Genomic DNA, 23,744 nt, shown 5'->3' with positions numbered 1-23,744 from the left:
TTTTAAAAACAACCTGTGTCTAAGGTCGGTAGAAATTGTACTAAAGCTGGAGAGACGGGTGGGAGGGAAGGAGTCTTTGACTTCTTTCTAAGTAATTCAAGGCAAAAGAAGCTCCTTATCTGTCTCTGAACACAGTATATTCATATTCAGTAAGTAAATATCAGGTACATGCTATTTGCTAGATGCTTTCAAGTAAATTGTTTAATATTCACAACAACTCTGTGACGTGAGGATAATCACCCCCATTTTGTAATGAAGAAAATGAGGTCCAGGTAATTTAAGTTACTGCCTCCCCTCCATCTAAGGGGAGTAAGTGTCAAAGCCTAGTGTCAATTCTAGATCTTTTGACGTCTAGCTCCTTGCTTTCTCCCCTGTATCGTAATATCCTTCTAACTAATATTTTATTATTTTTGCAGTTTCAGTATATTCATTACTATTCCTGCTTATGTGTTAGTACTTAGCTTGTTAATCTCCTGATCTCCCAGACAGGGTTAGGCGGCCTCCTATGGAGCACTGAGTATGCTCTTTTCTAACTCATCACATCGTACCGTAATTTCCTGTTTATTTTGTTGTCTTGGACACTAGACTAAAGGCTCCTTGTGGACTGTATTCCATTCAGTGTCGGATCCCATCTCCTAACACATTCTCTGGTACATGGAAAGCATTTAACAAACGTTTGTCCAGTGAGTGAATCTTCACAATTATCCTGTGAAAACTCTTACTGTCTCACGTTTTACAGATGAGGGGGCTGAGGGTCAGAGAGGTAAAGAAACTGATCTAAGATCACACAGCAAGTTAAGAGTAAATGTAAAACATGTTCTCAACTCCAGAGTTTTGCTATCTCCACCACAACGCAGCACGATTATTATTGCTGTTGCAGAACAGGCTTGGTCGAGGGTTGCAGTGGCTTGGGATGTACTTAGGCAGTAGAGTAGATCATATGGGGGACTTGGAAATGGCCCTCCTCAACACCCCAATTTTAAATCTATTTTAACACAGGCTGTTTATCTGCAGCTCAGAACACCAATGTGTTCTGGGTGGATGCGTATGGTTCTGGTGGTCCCTGTTCCATCCCTGGCTCACCGTTACCCCCCCAATATCGTCCTTTGACCTCCTTCCCAGGTGACATTTTTTCCTGCTCCCCATGATTCTCTTTTTATCATCCATCACCCATTTTTACTGCTCATCCCCCCTCTTAATAGTCAGTGACAAGCCAATCATTTTTATTAACACTTGAAAATGCTGTTTTGCTGTTAAACCAATACATGCAATTGCCCTAACCTGCCAAATGGTGATAATCAGAATCAGGTTTCCAAAGGTCTGGATTTCAGCAGGGCTGCCTACACTGTCCTTGGAGGCATATAAATTAATTATAATTAAGAACCGTGTGCAGATGTTAGAAGAGAAATTTTGGTGTCTGCTCTTGCAGAATATTGAAGAAAAAAAAAACCCATCAGTGGCTGTTGCTGATGAGAGTACAGATAATCACCTACATTTGTATTACAAATTTCTATGAAAATGCGTACATATAAAGTGATTTATGATCCTTTGTTTGTTATCTGTTCAACTCTTGTGTCAAGCAATTGGGTGACAGTAGAAGTGATACTTCTGCTTTGTGCATACAGCGGGAAAAAATAGGTCAGATACAAAAGCCAGGATCTAGCTCCTGGAAGGGTGCAGAACAAGGTGGTAGGTTGTAGAACAAGGCTCAGGTGGTAGGTCTGCTTGGACTGAGTGAGAACAAGAAGGCTCTTAGGTAACAGAAGTCCTGCCAAGGAATTCAATGGCACATGGGCCCTTTGCAATGCTGAGGCCATCTTCTCATAGGGTCTAGGGGACTGGTGGTCTTTGGAACGGCATCCTTACTTGCTTTATGTAGGAGGACTTGATGGAACCATCTGCTGGATCAAAGGTTTAGATAATTTTTTCCTGTATCTTTTCCCTCTCTCCCATCTATCCTGCTCTTCCCTGATCGAGTACTTTCCCAGAAATGACTTAACTAAGGCTCTGAGTTCTTTGATTGTCTATTTACATTATTTGTTATGACTGTGGTATGTTGAAATGGATTTGGGATTAGCTCTGCACAGAAGTATGTTTAGATAAGTTAAATCCCCCGACAGGACCAAGGAGAGCAGTTTATTGCCATGTCAGTCACTACATTCAAAATGGATTCGGCATGTTTACAGGATGTCCAGGTAGACTTTTCTTTCATCACTGGTTTCATAGGCACATAGTCCCAGACCCCAAACCCCAGATTACCAGGCTTTCTTACCTTGTTCCTTATGAAGAAAGAGCAGGGGCAAGGGAGCTCAGAAGCTCTAAGAGTTTGGATGATGATACCAGTATGAAAAGAGGAGAATAACAATGCAGAGAGAAGTTTTAGGTTCTAAGTCCACTAATATTAAAGATAGGTGCCTTTTATATGTTACTTTTACAGATTTAGATGAAGTTTAGATGTGTTTAGCAGACCCTAAATGCTTCTGGAGGATTGAAATTGGGTTTCCAAATGCCCTGAATACATAGATGGCATTGTGTTTCTTTCGCTAGAAATGGATATTAGTCTTGTACTTCAGAATGGATAGATGTTTGACATCTGGTGTACTCCTACTTTCTGCTTCAGATGATTGGGGAACACATTTATTACCTAAGCTAAGCATTTGGACTCAAAAAAGCACCTCTTTGGTTCCACATTTGCTGTGCCTCTATAAATTTGAATTTAGAAAGTATGACTTAAAACCTGAAATTGACTTGGAACTGAAACGTTTTAAAAAAAATGTGTTAATTAAAAAATTTTTATTTTGGATCTGTTCTGCAGAGTTAAGTTATTCATACTTCGCTGTTCAAGGCACACTTTCATTACTGGTTCAGATAAAGATGTCTTGTTTAATTAACTTGTTCTCCATGTACCTTTATTCTTCTATATATCTTTTAGAGTAAGATAATAAAATTCCTTTAAAAATCCTGCTGTTATTTTGATAGGAATTGCCTTCAAGTTACGGATTAATTTGGGAGAAAATAGAACTTTCTAAAATATTGTGTTATCCCCTCCATGAATTCGTCTATGATTACATTGTTCAGGACTTCTTTCATATCCTTTAGTAGCGTTTCAGATTTTCTCTGCAGAGGTCTTGTGCATTTTTTGCTAATTCCTAAATAATTTATAGTTGTTTTTGTTATTATGACTATTATATTTTCTGGTTGGTTAAAAAGAGCTATTGATTTTTTTTATAAGAGTATTATTTATCTAGCAATCTCATTCTACCCATATTAATAAATAGTTTAAAATTCTGTTGGACTTTCTCTGTAGACAACCATATTATCTTCATGTACTGCTATTATTTTCTTTTTCCTTCCCATCCTTAACACTTTTGTTTTCTTGCCTATTTTATTTACCAGAATCTCCGGGAGCAGTGATAGCACTAACTCACTGTCAAAAAAAATCTGATTAAGAGTTTTTGGTGTATACACTTACCAGGTAGACTGATGATCTCCTTCATTGCCTGTCATCAAGGAGTTAAAAAAATATTCTAACATTTATATCATAAATAGGTGCTGCCCTTAATCAAATGTGTGTTCTTCATTTTTTTTTTTGAGATATTCATATAAATATCTTGTTTGGTCCATGAATGTGGTGAATTATATTCTGATATTAAACCGTCCTTGCATTCCTTATATAAACCACGCTTGAATATTATTATTAAAATATACTATTTGTTTTGGTTAGCTAATATTTTGTTTACGATTTTTTGCCTTTAGGTTCATAAGTGAAAGGGATCTATGATAATCTTTTCTTGTACTGTAATTATCTGGATTTAGAATTCAACTTCTCTTGTTTTTCTGTTTTGTTCAACTTGTGTGAACAAGGCTCATTTCCCCACGTGTACCTGTTTTACTTCCTTTTATTTTGGCAAAGATGGGGTGGGGTGGTTTTGGTGTATTAGGGTTGGGGGCCTTTGATAACCATTTTATTTTCTTTAATGGTTATTATTCACATTTTCCATATTCTTTTGAAACTTTTTGCTTTTTAAAATTAGATATTTATACATTAAATTTAAAAGCAACTAACTTTCATAATATTCTTTTTTTTGTTTTTGTTTGTTTTTTGGGTTTTTTTTTGCGGTACGTGGGCCTCTCACTGTTGTGGCCTCTCCCGTTGCGGAGCACAGGCTCCGGACGCGCAGGCTCAGCGGCCATGGCTCACGGGCCCAGCCGCTCCACAGCATGTGGGATCTTCCCGGACCGGGGCACGAACCCGTGTCCCCTGCATCGGCAGGCGGACTCTCAACCACTGCGCCACCAGGGAAGCCCCATAATATTCTTTTATTATTTTAAAATTTCTACTGTATATGTTGTTATTGTCCCTTTTTCACCATCAGTTTCATTTGCATTTTCTCTTTTGTTTCCTTGATTGGTCTTGTCAGAATTTTGTCTAGTCTTTCAAAGGATCAACTTTTGGTTTTGTTTTTTTCTTTTCTTTGCTTTCTGTTTCATTAATTCCTGCCCTTATCTGTATTATTCAATTCCTTCTTAGGGTTGACTCTGTTAATTGTTCAATAAATGAAAATTTAATTACAATTAATTATTTTATTTTCTTACAAGTGAATTTAAAGGTATAGGTTTCTCTCTAAACCGTTTCATTTATGCTCTAGAAATTTTGGTATTTAATATTTTCATTGTCATTCTAATCAAAGGATTTTTCAGTTTCTGTTATGATTTCCTCCTTAACGTTAGTGTTATTTAATATTGTTTTTTAAAAGTTTTGGATGTGTGATATGTTTAGCTACCTTTAGAATTTTATTTGTAAATTTAATCACATTACAGAAAAATGGCAGTCATTCATATTGATTCTTTGGAAGTTACTGAAGCACTTTTGTAGAGCTAATATTTTCCATGTGCTAATAAAGAATATATATTCTCTCTTGTATATGTTGCTAGATATTTGAAATAGTTCAAGCTTATTATTCATGCTTTGTTTTGTTTTTTGATCATTTATGTCATTGTTTATATTTTCTCTGTTGGATTTGTCTGTTACTCCCCAGGGTAATTTTAGTTATTGCTTTATGCATGTCAAGCCTGTATTTTTAGATTCATGTATATTCATGATTATAGTATCTTCTTGGAACTGGTATGTGACATCTCTCATTGTCACTTTTGATGTTTTCACCTTGAATTTTATTTTGTCGTGATATTAAAATTTTGATAGACATTCTCACACTGCCCTCCAAAAAGGTTATACTCATTTATATTTCACTTGACTTATACTGTATGAGACTCCTTTCCCCCCCACATTCTCCTGTGTGACAAATTTTAAGGCCTGTGCATCCTAACTTTCTGTCTTTATTGGTAGCTTGGGAAACTGGACCTGATGCATAGTTCTGGCACTTCTGATCTTCATTTTATTCACTGCCTATCATATTCTAATCACAGTCGCCTTAGTTAGGTCACTCGAAACAACGTCCTGACTCCATTAAGGATGGTGCTTGGAAAATTTGACTTACTCATCTATTAAATCACATTTTATCCTTCTTTTGGGGTTGCCCCAGGATTCAGTTTTCTCTGAGAACAGGATTGGCCCAGCTTCTCACTCAAATATGTCTTCCCTTGGAGCCTACTGTGGGCAAAGTGTCGCCTGGTCCCTGTTAGTTACCCTGCACTGGTGGTAGGCATGAACACAAGCTACTGTGGCCTTCTGCTTGCTGTAAATCTAAGGGCCACTCAACTCAAGGCTCAAGGAGGCAGAGGATCAGGAGGTGACCAGTTGATTCTCTAATCCTGATGCTTTGTTTTTGGTTCTGCTTGTGAACCCTCGTGTCTGAATTTACAGCATGATTTGGGGGTGCCGAGTTCCACCGATCCCCATTACTGCCCCTGGCCTGAATTACTCTTGAATTCTGCTGCACTTGACTGGTAAGCTGTCAGTGGAGTTTGCTGCTCCCCTGAGGCCATTATGCAGCATCTTCTTCAGGGAGTTAGAACGTCAGGGAACTCATATCTCTTGCCACCCCCCCCCCCCCACCAATCCCCACCTCCACCTGCACCTCCACCCTCCCCTGCCCTGAAGTTCCTCTCAACATTCCTCTCAGACTGTCTGCCATTCTCTCCCGGCCCACCTCCCACATGCTGACCCGGTGCATTCAGGCTCCTTGAACAACTTCTGTAGAAGCTGAAAGGTGACATCCTTTGCATCTCTAGAGATTTTATATTCTTCAAAGCACTTCCAGCTGCATATTATCATTTGATCCTCACATAAAACTCTCTCAGGTATTTAGGTTAGGTATATTATCCGGATTTCACAGATGAGGAAACAGAGACAGTGGTGAGGAATTGCCTACCCTCAGGTACTTCGTTACTGTGGAACTGCTATTAGAACACAGTTTGGCTTTGGTTAGTGAGTTTGTTTATTCATTCATTAATTCACACACTCATACTGAGAGGCAGTAGAATGGAAAGAGCAAGGGTTTCGGCGACAAACTTTGGTTTGAAACCTGATGCCAAATTATCAGCTGTGTGATCTTGGTCGTGCACTTAGCCTCTCTCTCAGAAGATCAGTTTCCTGATTGGTAATATGGGGGAAACTATATCATGTTTATATGTGATTTAACAATCCATGAAAAATAGTGTCTGGCATATGGTAGGTTATAAGTAAAATGTTACTATAAATATATAATATATAAAATAGGTTACTAGTGTAGGTAAAAATGGCCAAACATTGACAATTTTATTATGGTAGAAACTCAGCGGCTACCATTTATTGAGTCCTTCCTTATTGTACGTATCCAAGGCACTGCTAGGCCCCAAGAACTGCAAATACAAGTGAGGCAAGGTTTTCTTGTGTGTCTGTGTCTTCTACTAGACTGTGGTCCTGGAGGGTAGAACCTGTCTGCGTTATATCCCTGACACCGAGAACAATGTCTGCTAGGGAGTGGGTGCTTAATAAAAGCTTAATAAAAGTGCTTAATAAAAGTGGGTGCTTTCTGAACTGAAAAGGTCCCTGCCCACCAGGAGATGGCCAGCAGTGAAGACAGGCAGATACATAATCATATACTCTACTAAACTGTTATGGATACATAGATAGACACACACAGGCCATGACGAGAGCTGAAGGGAAACGGTGCTCAGTTCTCCTGGGGTAGGGGGCACTGCAGTGCACAGGAGGGGGCACAGCTTCATAAAGCAGGTGCCGGAAGACTAACGTGGTCTGTTGGGTGGAAGGGAGCGCCACCAATTAGCTTATCTTGGACTACAAGCTTTCTCTCAAGTAACCCCTTCTAAGGTGTGAAATTGAGTTTGTATTCACAGCACTTCTTTGTCTCGCAGTCCTTCTGTTACTGGTATCTCCCATAATGTATTACTTCATAAAGTGCTTTGCTGTATCCTGAGTATAAAAAGAGACACTCAGTAAAACCAGAGTCTATTCTTCGAGTGTCACGACTAGCCATCGCATAACAAAGTATAATATATTGTGTAAGAAGAAATAGAGGAATGTAAGAGATTTTTTTTTTTCCCCGATACGCGGGCCTCTCATTGTTGTGGCCTCTCCTTTTGCGGAGCACAGGCTCCGGACGCGCAGGCTCAGTGACCATGGCTCACAGGCCCAGCCGCTCCGCGGCATGCGGGATCTTCCCGGACTGGGGCACGAACCCGTGTCCCCTGCATTGGCAGGTGGACTCTCAACCACTGTGCCACCAGGGAAGCCCTGTAAGAGATATTTTAAGAGACCAAATAAAACATCAGAGTGGGAGAGTGTAGACTGCATTAAAGTCAATAAACAGTCATGGCAGAGTGGACCACTTTTCAATGTGAAGGAACCTGATTTAGTGACTGATGACTGTACGATTCGAATCCCATTGGAATGAAGTTAGCTGCTACTTTTGCCAAATTCTAAATCTTTTGGTTCTCCTTGAGAACCAGTCCTTGAAATTTAACAGATTATTTTTGTTACTGTTTTGCCAATAGCTCTTCGAGGCGCTAAAGCCATCCGTCTTCCTCAGTATTCGGTGCTGCTGGACTCGATATAGTGCTGCTGGCTTAGAGCTCTGGGAGGAGGAATTTGGGCTCTGGCTGCCCTGCTCAGCTGGGGACAGTTCATCACACGGATTGCCAGGGCTGTGTAGTCATCCGGTCTCCACAGAGACTCAAAGCCGAGGAAGTTGTCAGGAATAAACTTGGTTCAGATGTGAACCACTGAGCTGCTCGTCTTACTTGCAAGAGAGAGACAAGGACGGTGTTACAGGGCTCCTTCTTGGCAGTGTGGAAGGATGACTACAACAGCAAGGGTTCCAAAATGTTTTCTGCCAAGAACTGGATTGGATTTTTGCTTCCTCAGCCACAAAATGTCCCCAGCATCTTAGCCCCAAATCATTAATGCCCTTTGCAGTCAGTCTGCTCAACCTGGACACTTTCTTATCTTTCTTTGCTCAACACCCTCATCATTATTGTTTGCTTTTTGTTAGCCAAACTCTCAAGGCTTTTTGATTCCTAATATCTTACCTTTTTTTTTTTTTTTTTTTCCCAGACAAGCAGGAGATATGAAGTAACATTATCATCCTTGATTACATTCTCTCCCTTTGGAGAAAAATGAAAATCCCTGGTTTTGGTTTGGGGTGCAGTTTATAGACTATTTCCTTGGAGTATAAAAATGCTATGTGTATTTTATTTTTTTTTAATTTAATTTATTTAGTTTTGGCTGCATTGGGTCTTCGTTGCCGCATGCGGGCTTTCTCTCTTGTTGCAGCGAGCTGGGGCTACTCTTCGTTGCGGTGCGCGGGTTTCTCATTGCGGTGGCTTCTCTTGTTGTGGAGCACGGGCTCTAGGTGTGCGAGCTTCAGTAGTTGTGGCACTCGAGCTCAGTAGTTGCGGTGTGTGGGCTCTAGGGCACGTGGGCCTTCAGTAGTTGTGGCGCACAGGCTTAGTTGCTCCGCGGCATGTGGGATCTTCCCAGACCAGGGCTGGAACCTGTGTCCTCTGCGTTGGCAGGTGGATTCTTAACCACTCTGCCACCAGGGAAGTCCCCAAAACGCCATGTGTATTTTGTATTGGCATGTACCGGCATGCTGCTGTTGTAATATCATTGACCTTGGCAACATTATGTAACTGTTTTGAGCTTCGGTTTCTCCATTTGAGAAATGGGGATAAAATGACTAATTTATAGGGTTTCTAGGAGGACTAAGGAGATTGCAGAGGAGGAAATGCCCAGTACGGTACCTAACACATACCAGATGTACCATAAATGATTATTTAAAACAAATCAATACAATCTAAGCAGGACCAGTTCTATTTCAGTAAGGGGAGCTCTTGGAGAATGGTGAGACATGAAAAGAGAAATGACCAAGCTCTGTAGAGAGTTGTGTCCTCAGTCTGGTGCAGAGTGTAAGATTTCGGGGCACATGTGGAAGTAAAGAGGCAGGAGGAGTTTGTGGTAAAAGGTAAAAAGTGGTAAACTGCATGCAAACATGAAGTCAGTCATTTCAGAAAGGTCACTAGGTCAGTAATTTAATAGCATTTGTCCAAATCGCCATACTTTGATGCATAAACAAATGGGAATAAAACTATTCCTCGTAATAACTGATGATGTAAGAGGCAATGTGATGTAAGGCGGATTGGCCTGAAACCAGAAGATCTGGGCTCATGTTCATTTCACTTAATTGGTTTATAGTCTCGGACTTCTTAGCTTTTCTGAGTCTTCCCTTCAACATCCATAAAATGGTGATAATAATGTTTTTCTTATTTGCCCCCTGCTGGTTTATTGTAAGGATCGGAGATGTTTTTAAAAGTACTGCCCAAACAACATATGGGCTGTTTTTGATTTAGTATTAAGAGCCGGATGGATTGCTGAAGAATTTTCAGGCTCTTGTCCACCTTTGAGGTGAATACACAGTAAAGGCATCAAGAATGGGGGCTTATGTATCTGTAACTTCCTGTATCCAGCTCTTCCAGACCACGTTTTGTAGGTAACCTCTGCTGAGCCCATTTTGCTGCTCACTTTGCCTGGCCTTTGCCATCCCTTGGCCCCGAGAGCATCCCTTGCCTGGCCTTTGCCATCCCTTGGGTTGTGACAGGAGTACCGGGGATCTCGCAGCAACAGCCGGACACGCTCTTGGAGACTCCTGTGTTCGTGCGCTTGGTGTGACTTGCCTGGACCACTTACCTCCTCTTTCCGTTGTTTGTCCCTGTCTGTTTGCTGCTGATGGCTATAGCAGTAGCATCTTTTAGTGTCTTGCTCAAGGATTTCTGATGCTTTCGGAAGTTTTTTTTCCTCACTCTGCTGTGCAAACACAAGAGATAAGAAACTAGGCTTGAAGATAGAAGCTGGGTTTGATGATCAGTAAAAGGAGATAAGTTCCTTGACTTGCAGTATCTAGCCTCTTCCCAGACAGTCATGTAGTGTGGGGTGTAACGTTACCATTCTCTCTTTGTGTTTCCAGGGAGTCGACGAGTTGAAGATGAAGCCCAGAGCAGAGTGCTGTTCCCCCAGGTTCTGGTTGGTGCTGGCTGTCCTGGCCGTGTCAGGCAGCAGAGCTCGGTCTCAGAAGAGCCCGCCCAGCATTGGCATTGCCGTCATCCTCGTGGGCACTTCAGACGAGGTGGCCATCAAGGATGCCCACGAGAAAGATGATTTCCACCATCTCTCTGTGGTGCCCCGTGTGGAGCTGGTAGCCATGAATGAGACGGACCCAAAGAGCATCATAACCCGCATCTGTGATCTCATGTCTGACCGGAAGATCCAGGGCGTGGTGTTTGCTGACGACACAGACCAGGAAGCCATCGCCCAGATCCTTGACTTCATTTCAGCCCAGACTCTCACCCCCATCCTGGGTATCCACGGGGGCTCCTCGATGATAATGGCAGACAAGGTAAAAGGGGGCTGTGGTGAGAAGAGCCTGGGGGGTATGTACTGAGAACTAAATGATGCATTTGTTTGAATGCCAAACTCGATTATGAAAGATGGAGTGTAACCAGATGGTAACCAGAGGTAACCAGAATGCACTGAGTGAATGGATAGACCAGGAGCTAGTCTAGTGCTTTGGAGTTGAAAGTGAGGGAAAGATGCTGGTGTCTAGAAGCTCCTTTTGTTTGGAACAGGTTTGTGTGTCCATTTGTTTGTAAATGGATTCACTGAAATGACTAAGAGATGTTGAAGGTTGTAGCTCAGTGATACATTTTCTTCAAATACGTGTATGAACACCTCCTTCAAAACTTTAGAAAAGGTGTGCTCTATTCTTCCTCGATAATACATGTTCTCCCCCCATACCAGTTTCAAGAACATAAAAAGCAAAATTCCCTGAGGCAGGTAATTGGTCTCCTTGAAGATTCGGATATCCTAGAGAAGTACTTCTTGCTAAGTTGTCCAGGCTCAACACGCATCCCATCTGCACATGTGAATGGATTTTAATCCATAGAACCAGTTGCAGCTGTGTTTTCCCCAGGCTTAGATTTGAAGGCAGTGGTTCTTAACCTTGACCGCACATTGGAATCACCTGAAGAGCTTTCAGCACAACCAATGCCTGGGTCCCACCCCTAGAGGTTCTGGAGCACAGCCTAGGCTTTAGGAGTTTTAAAAGCTCAGCAGGTGATTCTTGTGTGCAATTAAGGCTGAGAACCACTGCTTTGAGGCCGCAAATAAATCATAGTCTCTCCTACACTAATATTAGATTGTCACACGACAAAGTAATTATCACGTGACATCGATGCTTATTCTCTGACTACAGGAAAAAGTGTTTTGTTTGTAGTTATGTTTTGTTTTTACATTTTTCACTTATTTTTCCTTGCTTTGTACAATGAAAGTACAGTCCTTTTCACATACATATCGTCTTTGCAGTCATTCGTACCTTAGAATGGTCCATTTCACAAATGCAGTATTTGTTGTGCATCACTTTGGGTTTCTTAAATTGTTTCTACTTTTGCATTGTCATCTTATACTTCTTAGTGTCACTTTCAAAACCTCCTTCAGTGTTGTACTGAAAAGACGTGCTGTGGGCTTAACGATGTTCGCAAACACCTCAAAACCTAGCACAGACGCCGCAAGCGTGCTACTTGGCCAGTTGAGAACCACCAGGCCACAGGGCTTAACAGAGTAAAATAAGCTTGCGTGATCACTATCGCCATCTGTCGGCAGCAGGCAGAGACGTCTGTTTCGGAGCTTCCTTTGTTCAGTCTATAGGAGAAGTCAAGTGGAGAGTACTGAGTGCAGGGACTTCATGCTTTCGGTAGCGTATGAGAAGGCTGTTGTCGCATTCGCATGCATGGGTAAAGGCACAGGTAAGGATGTTAGAAAAAATGCTGCCCCGAGGAGCCCATGCTAAGGGAAGTGGGATAAACTTGAATAGAATGGAAAATGTAGGTGGACTTGGCAAAACCTACCGAGTGTTTGCTTCAGGTAGATTTTTTAAACATCGTTGCCCTTAGCAAAGGATATTATATTTTCGCAGTGGTATTTTGAGGGCACAGTTTGCATGGAAAGAATGCCAAGATGGAGGAGCCCAGTTTTTGAATCATGAATAAGTGCAAACTTACTTTGAGAGCAAGTCCGGTGAAAATAATTGATTGATTGATTGATTTAGTGTCTGTGGACTCGTGCACAGCCTGTTAGTTCAGGCTCCCCCCTCCCCCCATCCCAGTGTAAAAGGTTGTTGGCTAAACTGGTTGGTGCCTTCCCTGCTGTGTCTCTTACAAATGCATAATAACAACATAAGAATATGAAGAATGACGCAGGCCACGTGGAGAGACTGGGCTCTTTTGTTCAGTGATGTATCCTAGGTGCTTCAGAGTGTTTACCGTGTGCTGGGAACATACTGCTTTGCCTGCACTGTCTTAGTTAATACGCTTAACAGCCCAGTGAGCTAAGTGGTATTACTTGTCTCCATTTAGCAGATGGGAAAGCTGAGGCTCAGAAAGGTTAAATAACATCCCCAATTAGGCTGCTAGGAAGTGGAGTCCAGGACTGGTTGCTGGCTCCACAGACCATGTGCTTGACTGCCTCTCAAGAAAATGGAGAGGCGGGTTAAGGTCCCTCATACCTTCCTCTTCCTTACTTTCTCCTCTGTTACGTAGCACTGTGGTGAACGTTGTCTGCCTAAAAGTGACGCGTCACTTGGTTCATTATGGCAATACCGGAATCTGACCAGAGGAGAGGATTAATGAGCTATGAAATGGTGGAGGCTTAGGTGTAGCCTAATTCTGTAGGGGGCCCCTTGGCTACCAGTTCCAGGGGTCAAATGGAGGATGGAAGCCAGTAAGGGGGATTTTTCCGGGTCATTGTAACGAGATCCCCCTCTGGTCTCCTCCCCCTCCCCCCACTGCAACCACACCCCAATAGCCCATCTTATCTTTTTCTCTCTCCATCAAAAAAAGGAGGTAGGCAATGATTGTTAGGCACTTTGCTAAAATGGCCTAAATAATATCTAACTGACTTTGGACCTGAAAAGAAGAGTTACTGAAAGGTAGGTAGAAAGAGGAGAAAGAAGGAAGGAGCAAGCAGGAGGTCCTGGTGCCACAGAAGCGGGAGGGTTGAAGGCTCAGTCACGGAGTGGGAGGCCTGGATGGGTGGGGGGCGGCTGCAGGGGATGGGTGGGGCAGCGGGAGGAACTGCCCCCCGGACCTCCGGGATCCAGAGGGCAGCAACACTGAGATGCTGGGCAGCTGTGCAGAGGGACGTGCGCAGGCCTAAAGGACCAGCCGGAAGGCAAATAAAAAGTCCCCCAGAAATCAGAGAAATAAGCTTTGGGGGCAAGTTTCAAAAATAAAACACCTCAAATTCTAAGGCCAGCTTTTTTATTTTTTGATAGAAGTTATTTTTAGTACCATGACTGTATCTTACCAATATAGAATGGGGACACAGAGTTTGACAACTCTGAATCCACTACGGGCAATAGGACAACACGTTTGAAAGCGGAACTAATGCAGAAAATTTAAGAAATACAGCTTTGCTGTGTTTAAGGCATAGTCTTGAAGGTTCAGTCGCCACCTGAAGGGTGGTGAATAAGCCTTCCATTTTGCTTCCTCTTCTACGAGATAGGTAATTGCCACTCTGTTTTGACTCAGTTGTTTTTTGCGTGTTTGTTTCAAATAAAACTTATTAAGTGTCCTTGTGGAAGATTGGTTTACAGGGAGGAAATTCCTGATTCAAGGAGTTCGTGATGGAAGAAAGGTAGCACAGTTAGTTACAGAGACTTTTTGGCAAAAGTAGGGAGATATAGTTCAGCATCTGATCAAATAGATTACGCTCCCTTTTTTGCTAATGCTAATTAATGTGCTAATTAATCAGTACAAACATTAATTAGTCTCCACTTTCCCATTGAGGAAATGCACCTCGTACCATGGCAGAAAGAAGCATGGGAGCTGATAGAGCAGAGCTGTTCTAAGCTCAGAATTCGGACTCAGAGCAGTTTTAACCATCAATTCTTAGATGTGGGGATCTGGACAACTTACCAAACCACTTATGCTAAACCTTGGTTTTCTCGTCTGTACCATGGGGATAATCATATATCCATTATAGGGTTGTCGAAGATTAAATGAGGTAATACAGAGCAGCTGCTTCACTAAGTGTCCAGCACAGCATTCAGCAGGCTAAGCTGAAGGTTGTATGGAGCAGTCTGAAGGAAAGAAGGCTTCATGATACAGGAGAAGCACGGAGAGGAAATAGGGTCACAGCCAAATACAGAGGCGCTTCACAGCTGGAGACCAACCGAGAAGGGAGCTCAGGTGAAAACCGGGGGAAGGGCTCTGAACTGTGTCGGGAGCTTTGCTCTTGTCCCACCAGGGAGGCCCAGGCTCATTGGTGGCGTAGCCACTCCAGGGCCAAAAAAGGGCACATTCAGTTAACGAAGAACTCTAATAAGGAAGGAACTGCTCGCGCTTGTTGCAGAAGACCGTTTAGAACAGTAACGGGGCCCATTTAAAAATGCATGAGGTGGGCTTCCCTGGTGGCGCAGTGGTTGAGAGTCCGCCTGCCGATGCAGGGGACACAGGTTCGTGCCCCGGTCTGGGAAGATCCCACATGCCGCGGAGCGGCTGGGCCCGTGAGCCATGGCCGCTGAGCCTGCGCGTCCAGGGCCTGCGCGTCCAGAGCCTGTGCTCCGCAACGGGAGAGGCCACGGCAGTGAGAGGCCCGCGTACCGCAAAAAAAAAAAAAAAATGTATGAGGTGATTTTTGGCAGTTCCCTGCCGAGTATAAAGAGTCTACTTTATTTTGCCTTTTGTTATAATTGCTTTTGTTCTCCCTGAGATCCTGGATAGGATGCCCGTCAGAATCCACATGATGAACTAAAGTGAGACATACTTTCATTCCTTTGCAGGAGATTTCTCTGCTGATTTGCTGAAACCTTTCTTGGGTTTTCAGATTTTAGCTCAGAGAGGTTAAGTAACTAATCCAGGATATTACAGCTTACAAGCGGTGGAACTGGGATTCAGATCCCAGAAGTACCTGTTTTGAAGCCTGTGCTTTCTACTTACGCAGTTCTGCCCCACAAAGCACTGCTCTAAGAATTGTCCTGTGTTTCAGTCTCCATTCTCAGGAGCTTTGGAAATTTAGGCAAACAAATCACTTCAGCGACATGATACTCGGTTTCTAGTTTATAAGTGTTAAATTTTGTTTTCTGCCCTACCCACTTGACAACATTTTGAAGATAAAGTAAAATCGTTGGAAAAATGCTGGGCGAACAGATACTTTAGGTGAGCCAGTTAAAAAGTGGGGACAGGGAATGACAGTCACTGAAAACGATTTTGTCACTAGCATTAGGGCCAATGAAAATGGCTTGAGCAGGTGGTAGGAAGGAATACAGAAAGTGGAAGTTACAGTAGGATCAGGCAAAAGGGTGGAAGACCCAAGCTTCAATGCTGCAGAAATGGAAGAGAGAAGGTGTGCTGAGCAAAGGGTCAGGGTCTGGAAACAGATCGGAGTGATCTTCACTCTGTTGATCAGAGTGGAGTACAGTAGGTAAGACGTGTGTCGTGATCCTTGTTCCTCCCTAAAGGACAGGTGAACAGATTCTTACTCTGGCATCTGTTGCTGTGATTGTTTCATTTCTCAATTTATTGGTTGAGAATTAATACTTTTACTAGCACTCTAATTTTCTTTGCAGAAAGCGACGTTTTGGAATCCACCTGGGGCCAAGAGGATGGCCCTTACTCTCCTTTGGCCCCATCTTCCCTCACTCTCCCCCTGTTCCCTACTCCCTCCCCCCACCCCGACACCTAATGGCAGTATGTTTGGAGACAGTAGTTGAGCCAACCGTGGACTGTTACCCTGTCAATATCTTAACTGCCTTCCATCTGCTCATGTGGGTTTCTATATCCAACATAATCTTGAAACCAAGATGGCCATGCGATTCATACCCCACTCTATGCTTCTTCCCGGATTTGGGGTGACTTTGAGTTTTTTTTTAACCTTGCTTCTTAGTTGTTTGTGATACGGTATTTCTTGGGACAGCAAACTTCAAGAGCAAACTGTGGTGTTAGAACATTCTTTGGTGATGAGCAGAGTTAAGTCATAGAGGTGGGAGAGGCAAGACAGTAACAGAGCTGCTGTCATACGCCAGCTTTGTGCCAGGCATGATGTTAATGAGCATTTTAATCCTTAAGCAGTCCTGTGAGACAAGTAGCATTATTTCATTTGATGGGAGAGAGTTTATGTATCGTGGCCAAAGTCACACAGCTAGAAACATAGTGGGACTGGGATCTGAGTCTTCTTTTAAAATTTTTTCCGCCGACTTTAAAACTTCCAGTCCACACACTGAGGAGGTCAGAAAAAAGCCAGGATAGAATCGTCTGGGGGCCTGGCGGTCCGTTACTCCTCTCCTATTTTTCCTACTTCCTTGAACTGTACTTTGGGGGAAGGCGAGCGGGCAGTTCTCTCTGAGACACCATAGACGTTGCAATGATGCTGCCCTCAAGCCTGTGTGGGTTCCAGGACTCTACACCTGCGTCTCATTGGCCAGCGTATCTGTTCTTTTCCAGTTGGAGCTGGGATTTGCTTTCAAGAGACCAGCCACTTGAAGTCCAGGTGCAGTTTTAATGCCTGGAAAAACTGAGGCTCCAGAAATTGCTTTAGGCATTCACAGAAATTAAGGTGCTTGTTGCTAGAAAGTAATGCGTGAGCCATCACTTCTCACGCAGCTGGCAGGAGGTGATGGTGTGTCTGTGGAAGGAAGGAGATGACATCACATGGAGGGAAGGCGGGCTTTGTAGCCAGTAGGCTCAAGCTCTGCGCACTCCCAGTCATGTGACTGTAGCTGTGCTCCTTAAACACTCTTAGCCTCCAGTTTTCCATTTGTAAAATGGGAACAGAAATAACACCTGGATCCTAGTGGGGTTTACCAAGCCTTATGAAGCAGCATGCCCAGCGCTTGGTAAACCGTAGGGCCTCAGTATACGCTGTCCTGTGTTTTCCTACACCAGACCTTACCTAAATCATTTGAAGAAAATGGGACTCTAATGTTTTCCCATTAACCGAAAGAGAGGAGCTTGGGATGTCAGTGCCCTTCATTTTAAGCCCGGTGGGTCAGCAGCAGCTCCGTGGGTTCCACCTCTGTGGCCATGCAGTTACTGACTGTGCCCTGATCAGGACATGTCACAATTTTCAAAGCAGAGACATACAGTGATTTCAATAAACTGATACATAAAGGATGTAAGCAATGAAGATAAGCCAAGAACATTAAAAAGGAAAGCAGAGCAGAATTAAATAGTCTTTGAGTCCAGGGTTACTCAACCATTTGTCACTGTTGATATAAAAGAAAAAGTGAGCAGTGAGATGAGGGGAATATTAAAAGTACTAGGTAGGAAGTAGTAATATGTTAAAGACATAGGAAGGAACTTAATTTACTAAATGTCACCAGCCAGGTTTTATCTTTTTAATTTTTTTGGCCTCACCGTGTGGCTTGCAGGATCTTGGTTCCCCAACCAGGGATTGAACCCGCACCCTCGGCAATGAGAGCATGGAGTCCTAACCACTGGACCTCCAGGGAATTGCCTCACCAGCCAGTTGTTAATGGATTACACTGATATTGCTGAAAAACTCCTTGCAATCTGATTTATACGCCAAGAATGTATTTTCGTTCCCCTTTCTGAGACTTCTGTGATTCTATCTTTTTGCCTCATTCTTAGGCTTTATATCTATATTTTATTCAACATTTTATATATATACATATTTTAATTCATTTTTATTGGAGTATAGTTGCTTTACAATGTTGTGTTAGCTTTTACTGCACAGCAAAATGAATCAGCCATACATATACATATATCCCCTCCCTTTTGGACTTCCCTCCCATTTAGGACACCACAGTGCATTGAGTAGAGTTACCTGTGCTATACAGTACGTTCCCCTCAGTCGTCTGCTTTATACATAATATCAGTAGTGTATATGTGTGAATCCCAATCTCCCAGTTCCTCCCACCCCACCCCTTTCCCCCTTGGTATCCATACGTTTGTTCCCTACATCTGTTCTCTACATCTGTTCTCTATTTCTGCTTTGCAAACAAGGCCATCTATACCATTATTCTAGATTCCAATATATATGTGTTATATATGATATTTGTTTCTCTCTTTCTGACTTACTTCACTCTGTATGACACTCTCTAGGTCCATCCACGTCTCTACAAACGACCCAGTTTCGTTCCTTTTTATGGCTGAGCAATAATCCGTTGTATATATATGCGCCACATCTTCTCTATCCACTCCTCTGTTGATGGACATTTAGGTTGCTTCCATGTCCTGGCTACTGTAAATAGTGCTGCTGTGAACATTGGGGTGCATGTGTCTTTTTGAATTATGGTTTCCTCAGGGTATATACCCTGCCCAGTAGTGGGATTGCTGGGTCGTATGGTAGTTCTATTTAGTTTTTTAAGGAACCTCCATACTGTTCTCCATAGTGGCTGTATCAGTTTATATTCCCCAACGTAATATTTTGATTCTGTGGCTTAAGGGTTCACCATGTATGAGAGTAATGTTCAAGGCTAGTTTTATTCCGTTTTTCTGAAGGCAAACTACTTTACCGCTTCTATCCTATTTCACAGGCACAGAGAACCCCCGAGTTTATCACGGGTTGTTAGGAGGTTTCAGTGAGAAAGAGAACTGACACTGATCGTTTGCTTTCGTCAGGCTCTGAGCTGGTCACCTTAATGTGAGCTTCATTTATATGTTGCTTCTTTCAGTTCTTTCACTGCATTTGTAAGGCATGCATTTTGTCTGCATTTCACAGATGAGGCAACTGTAGATCAGAGAGGCTGTTTTGCCCAGGATGTTTCGGTATTGGTTGCTCATGATGGCTTAAACCAATGGGTGTTTATTGGTGTCTCAGCACAAGGTTCCTGAGGTTGGGGACTGCTGGGGCTGGTGCAGTGACATGGTGAGGTCAGGGCTGACCGCTGGGATTTTCTTGACATTTTGGTAATTGTTGCGAGGAGGCTGCCCTTGCTCTAGGCGTCCTGCCCCAAACCCAAAGCAGGGAAAGCCAGGGGGTGGGTATCATTAGATCAGGCAAAGTCTTCCCCATATCCTTGATCTCATGACCCCAAATCATGTCACATGGCCACCCCTTTGGAGGTTGCAGGCTCTCTGGTGGAGGTGGCAAAGGGACAAGCGTTGGGACCAACTTTGAGGTTGGTCAACAGGCAGTGTCTCTCAAAGGAAGGAAGTGATGACCTAGGAATTCAACCAATGTTTGTGTGACTCTAAAGCTCAACATCTCTCATGTGAAATTTCTCCTGCCTTACACCAAACTCTGCTTTTGTGCCCTTGGTCCAGTCGCCTCACATGTCCTCCAGAACTTTGGCTCATCAGTTATGTCCTTTTTCTCCTTAATTATCAACTTACTCCTCCCTGCTGGCATCTGCCCTCTAGCTTAGTGGTCCTCAGGAGATGTTTGGAAATGTACTGGGGGAGTTTTTTGGATGATGATAATGACTGGTCTGTGTGTGTGTGTGTGTGTGTGTGTGTTTGCACGCACCCAGTACTGGCACTTAGAACACAGAGGCCAGGTGTGTTAAGTGTCCTGCAGTATACATGATAGTACCCACCAGTCAAGAATTGTCTTCCCCAAAATGTCAATTTTGCCCTCTTCGAACATGCTCAGATCACTCTCATATTAATAAATAAACAAACCTGAAAGCTTTCCTTGACCCTGGTTTTCCTCCCTCGCTCTCTGTTTTCGTAGTTAAATTCCTTAAATGCTCATCGGAAATTGCTGTTTTCAATTCCTCGTCTTTCCCTTTATCCAAAATGCCAAATCCAATTGGGATTTTCAAGTCGTTCGTGACCTTCTGTGGCACTGAACACCGTTGACCCTTTTAGTGCTATTACAAAAATTACGATGACAAGAGTCATTAGGTTCGTCACAGACTTGGTGACAGTGGGAATGAGGATGAGTAGAATTTGGAACGTGGGTGGATCACAGGAGTGGAAATGACTGGCAAGCAGTTGGATCTGGGACTGGAGGTAAAGAGAGTGGTCTGGGCTGGAAGTTAAGAGATGAGCCTCATTAGGGTGGAGAGGGTCGTTGAAACCAGGAGCGTGGAGGAGAGGCTGAGAACGAACGCGGGGGATGAGGAGAGAAGTGTGTCCAGGACAGAACCCTCACTTGAGGGATGAGAGGAGGGGGAGATGGGAAAGAGCTAAAGAAATTCTTAGAGAGATAAGAAGAGAACAAGAACAGGAGGAAAGAGAGGCTTATCTAAAGCAGGAGGGAGCAGCTGCCCAGTCCGGGGTCAGCCCCGGCCACTCCCTTCCCCTCAGGACACTTATGCCAACAGGAGAGAAGCCTTGTCGTGGATCCCCTCCCCGCCGTGCACTGCAGCGACCTCAGCGGCACTTCTGCCCTCTTGTCCTCCCCGCCACGTGGCAGCTTGCCTGTGTGGTTCTGTAGAAACTCAAATCTGATGGTTACACTTTCACTTAAAACCCCATACCGGCTTCCCACAGCTGGGACTAGGACATCCTCTCTGATGTGGTCCCAGGCCACCTCTCCAGGATTTTCCCTTCACCTCCCCGCCCTTGAACAGCAACGTGAGGTCACGCTAAATCAGTCACCGCCCCTCGTCTGGTCCTGACTGTTTTATATCTCTGGGCCTTGGTCAGTGCCTCTTCCTCCTTTTCCTCCCAGAAGCACCTACTACTCACTTTCCAAGAGAAATCATGGCTCTTCTGTGAACCCTTTTCTGACTCCCATCTTCACAGAATTTACTAGTTCTTTTTTTTTTTTTTTTTGCACTTCACCTGTGCTCTATTTAAGCTTTTATTATAACCCATCCTGTTTACTTATCTGTCTCATTTGCTGTACAGGGAGCTCCTTGTGGGCCAGGCCATGCTTTACTGACTTTCGTGTTCCCAGCACATGCCATAATGTCGGGTGCATAGTAACAGCCCACTGTTGTCACACAATTAGCAATTGTTAAAATGTACACTCCATATACACACTCTAGTGGGTTGAATGGTGGCCCCGAAATGATACTTCCGTGTCCTAACTCCTGGACCCTGTGAATGTGACCTCATTTGAAAAAAGGATCTTTACTGATGTAATTAAGGATCTTATGATGAGATCATCTTGGATTAGCCAAGTGAGCCCTAAATCCAGTGACAAATGTCCTTCTAAGAGGTAGAAGAGGAGAAGACATCTACACAAAGGGGAAGTCCTTGAAAGAGGCAGGTGCTGGAGTTATTGAGCCACAAGCCAGGGAAGCCACCAGAAACCTGGAAGAGGTGAAGGAAGATTCTCCCCTGGAGCCTTGAGAGGGACCACGACCCTGCCGACTCTCGATTTCAGGCTCCAGCCTCCAGAACTCTGAGAAGAGAGATTTCTGTTGTTTTAAGCCGCCAACTATGGGATACAACTTTCATGGCAGCCCTAGGGAAGTAGCAACACTCACATGGCAGTTAAGAGGGGGCACTCTGGAATCTCAGTGCCTAGACTGTTTCCTGGCTCCACTGTTTACTGTGTGACCTTTGGCAAATAACTTGACTTCTCTGAATCTTAGTTTCCTCGTCTATACAATGGTGGTAAAAATAGACCCTGTTTCTTAAGGTTTATGAAGTAAAGTTATTAAAAGTGCTTAGAAAAGGCCTGGCAAATAGCAGGAATCAGTAAGAGTGGGTCTGCGAGAGTTTTTCAGTAAGTTTCCATTAAATAAATGAATGAGTGAGGGAGTGATGTGAATAGAAACGCAAGCCGTCCACGGCAGGATCTGAACTCGCCTAGCTCCCGGGTACTTGGCTCGCGTATTCTGGACCTCCGGGCCTGGGACAGTGCTGAGAGGTGAGGTGTCAGAGTTAGTCAGCTGTGCTTTGGTGGAACGTCAGGGCAGTGAGGCTTGTCTCTTAGCATCCCTTTCTGTCCTCCTCTCTCCTTCGGTTTGGTTTTGCTTCTTTGTGTACCTGTGCATGTGCATGTGCATGTGTGCGTGTGTGTGTGTGTGTGCGCGTGTGTGTGTGTGTTTGCCGCTGCCGTTAGTTGCCTGTATCTTTCTCTTCTCCAGTCCTCAGGATGGAGCATCTCACCTAGGGCTGCCCTCCTAATCCAATGTCATGCTTTCAGATTTTTCTTTTTCCCTCCCCTCAAATAAAAGCTCCTGTTTCTTTTCCCTTTATCCCCTTTCATTTCATACTTTTCATAGTCCTTATCACAACTGTAATGAATCATAATCGTTTTTTATTAGCCGTCTGTCCTGCTAGACTACAGGCTTCATGAGGGCAGGGGCTGTGTCTTTTGCATTTTTGTGTCTGCAGAACCTAACATATAGCTTGGCGCACAGTAAGCCCTTGATACATGCTTATTTAAATATATGGGTAGATTATTACTTCAGTGCAACGGATATTAGTCGCAATTAAGAGAAAAGTATTTTAAACCCCAATAAAAATGGACGGTAGGATTAATCTCTGGTTGCTGGCGAGTACATTCCTTCTCTCTCTCCAGGCGCTATCTCCCTCACCCTTCCCTTCTTCACCTCTGCCAGACAGCAGCCCTCAGCACCTTGGCACTCACAGCCACCTAATTCCCAGCAGACACTCGTGGCAGGAGGGCAGGCTCAGGTTAGGGGTACATCTGAGGTAGCAGAGCAAAGCTTTTATCGCGCAAAGCAGATGGGTGCCGGTGATAATCTTGACTCTATTAGCCTTCTTTCAAAGGAGGAAGCAGAAAGAAATAAACATTTTTAACAAAGTTTTGAAAGGTAAACATGTGCAATTCATGTGACATGCTAATCAGCCAGGTAGCACCAATGAACTTTAATCAGTGTGATTAAGCTTCCAAAGGTACTAGCGAGAGATTTTGAAACTTCCTTTAGCAAAAAACAACAGCCTTTCTCACTGATTTATTCATTCATTCAAAAAATATTGATTAAGTATCTACTGGGTGTCAGGAGCTGTTCAAGGTCTTGGAGATCTCGTCCATAAGAGAGGCATGCCCTCATGGTACAATGACTGACAATAAACAAACACATAAAGTAAACAGTATTATGTTAGGCAATGGTAAATGTTTTAATGAAAACAGCAGGGAGGGGTATTGTGGGCCATTTTGGGATTGTCAGGGAAGGTCTCTGAGGATGTGGTACTTGGCATTTGTATGAGAAGGATCCAGAAGGATGAAAATCTGAGGAGCAGCCTTTTGGCAGAGAACAGCAGGTGCAAAAGTCTTGAAGGGCGGGCATGTTTTTTTGTTGTTTGATGAGTGGCCGGAGGGTCAGTAGGGCTGGAGGGGGATGGGCACGGGGGCAAAGGTAGCAGCTGAGGTTGAAAGGTACCGTGAGATAGATCTTGGAGGG

The 23,744-nt window shown here is 43.6% G+C and overlaps 1 protein-coding gene across 1 annotated transcript in view; it reads left to right on the top strand.

Annotated features, from left to right (window-relative positions):
- GRIN2B (glutamate ionotropic receptor NMDA type subunit 2B) overlaps nucleotides 1-23,744 on the top strand; it is a 409,891-nt gene that overhangs the window by 109,586 nt on the left and 276,561 nt on the right. The window contains exon 2 of the mRNA XM_060026118.1: nucleotides 10,425-10,853. Coding sequence (XP_059882101.1) covers nucleotides 10,443-10,853 — 411 coding nt within the window. The 5' untranslated portion in view covers nucleotides 10,425-10,442. The remainder of the gene's footprint in view (nucleotides 1-10,424; nucleotides 10,854-23,744) is intronic.

This window comes from Delphinus delphis, chromosome 11 (genome assembly GCF_949987515.2).
Source record: "Delphinus delphis chromosome 11, mDelDel1.2, whole genome shotgun sequence".
Lineage (NCBI taxonomy): Eukaryota > Metazoa > Chordata > Mammalia > Artiodactyla > Delphinidae > Delphinus > Delphinus delphis.
The sequence above is the reverse complement of the archived record's forward strand: the minus strand, read 5'-3'. Positions and strand labels throughout refer to the sequence as shown.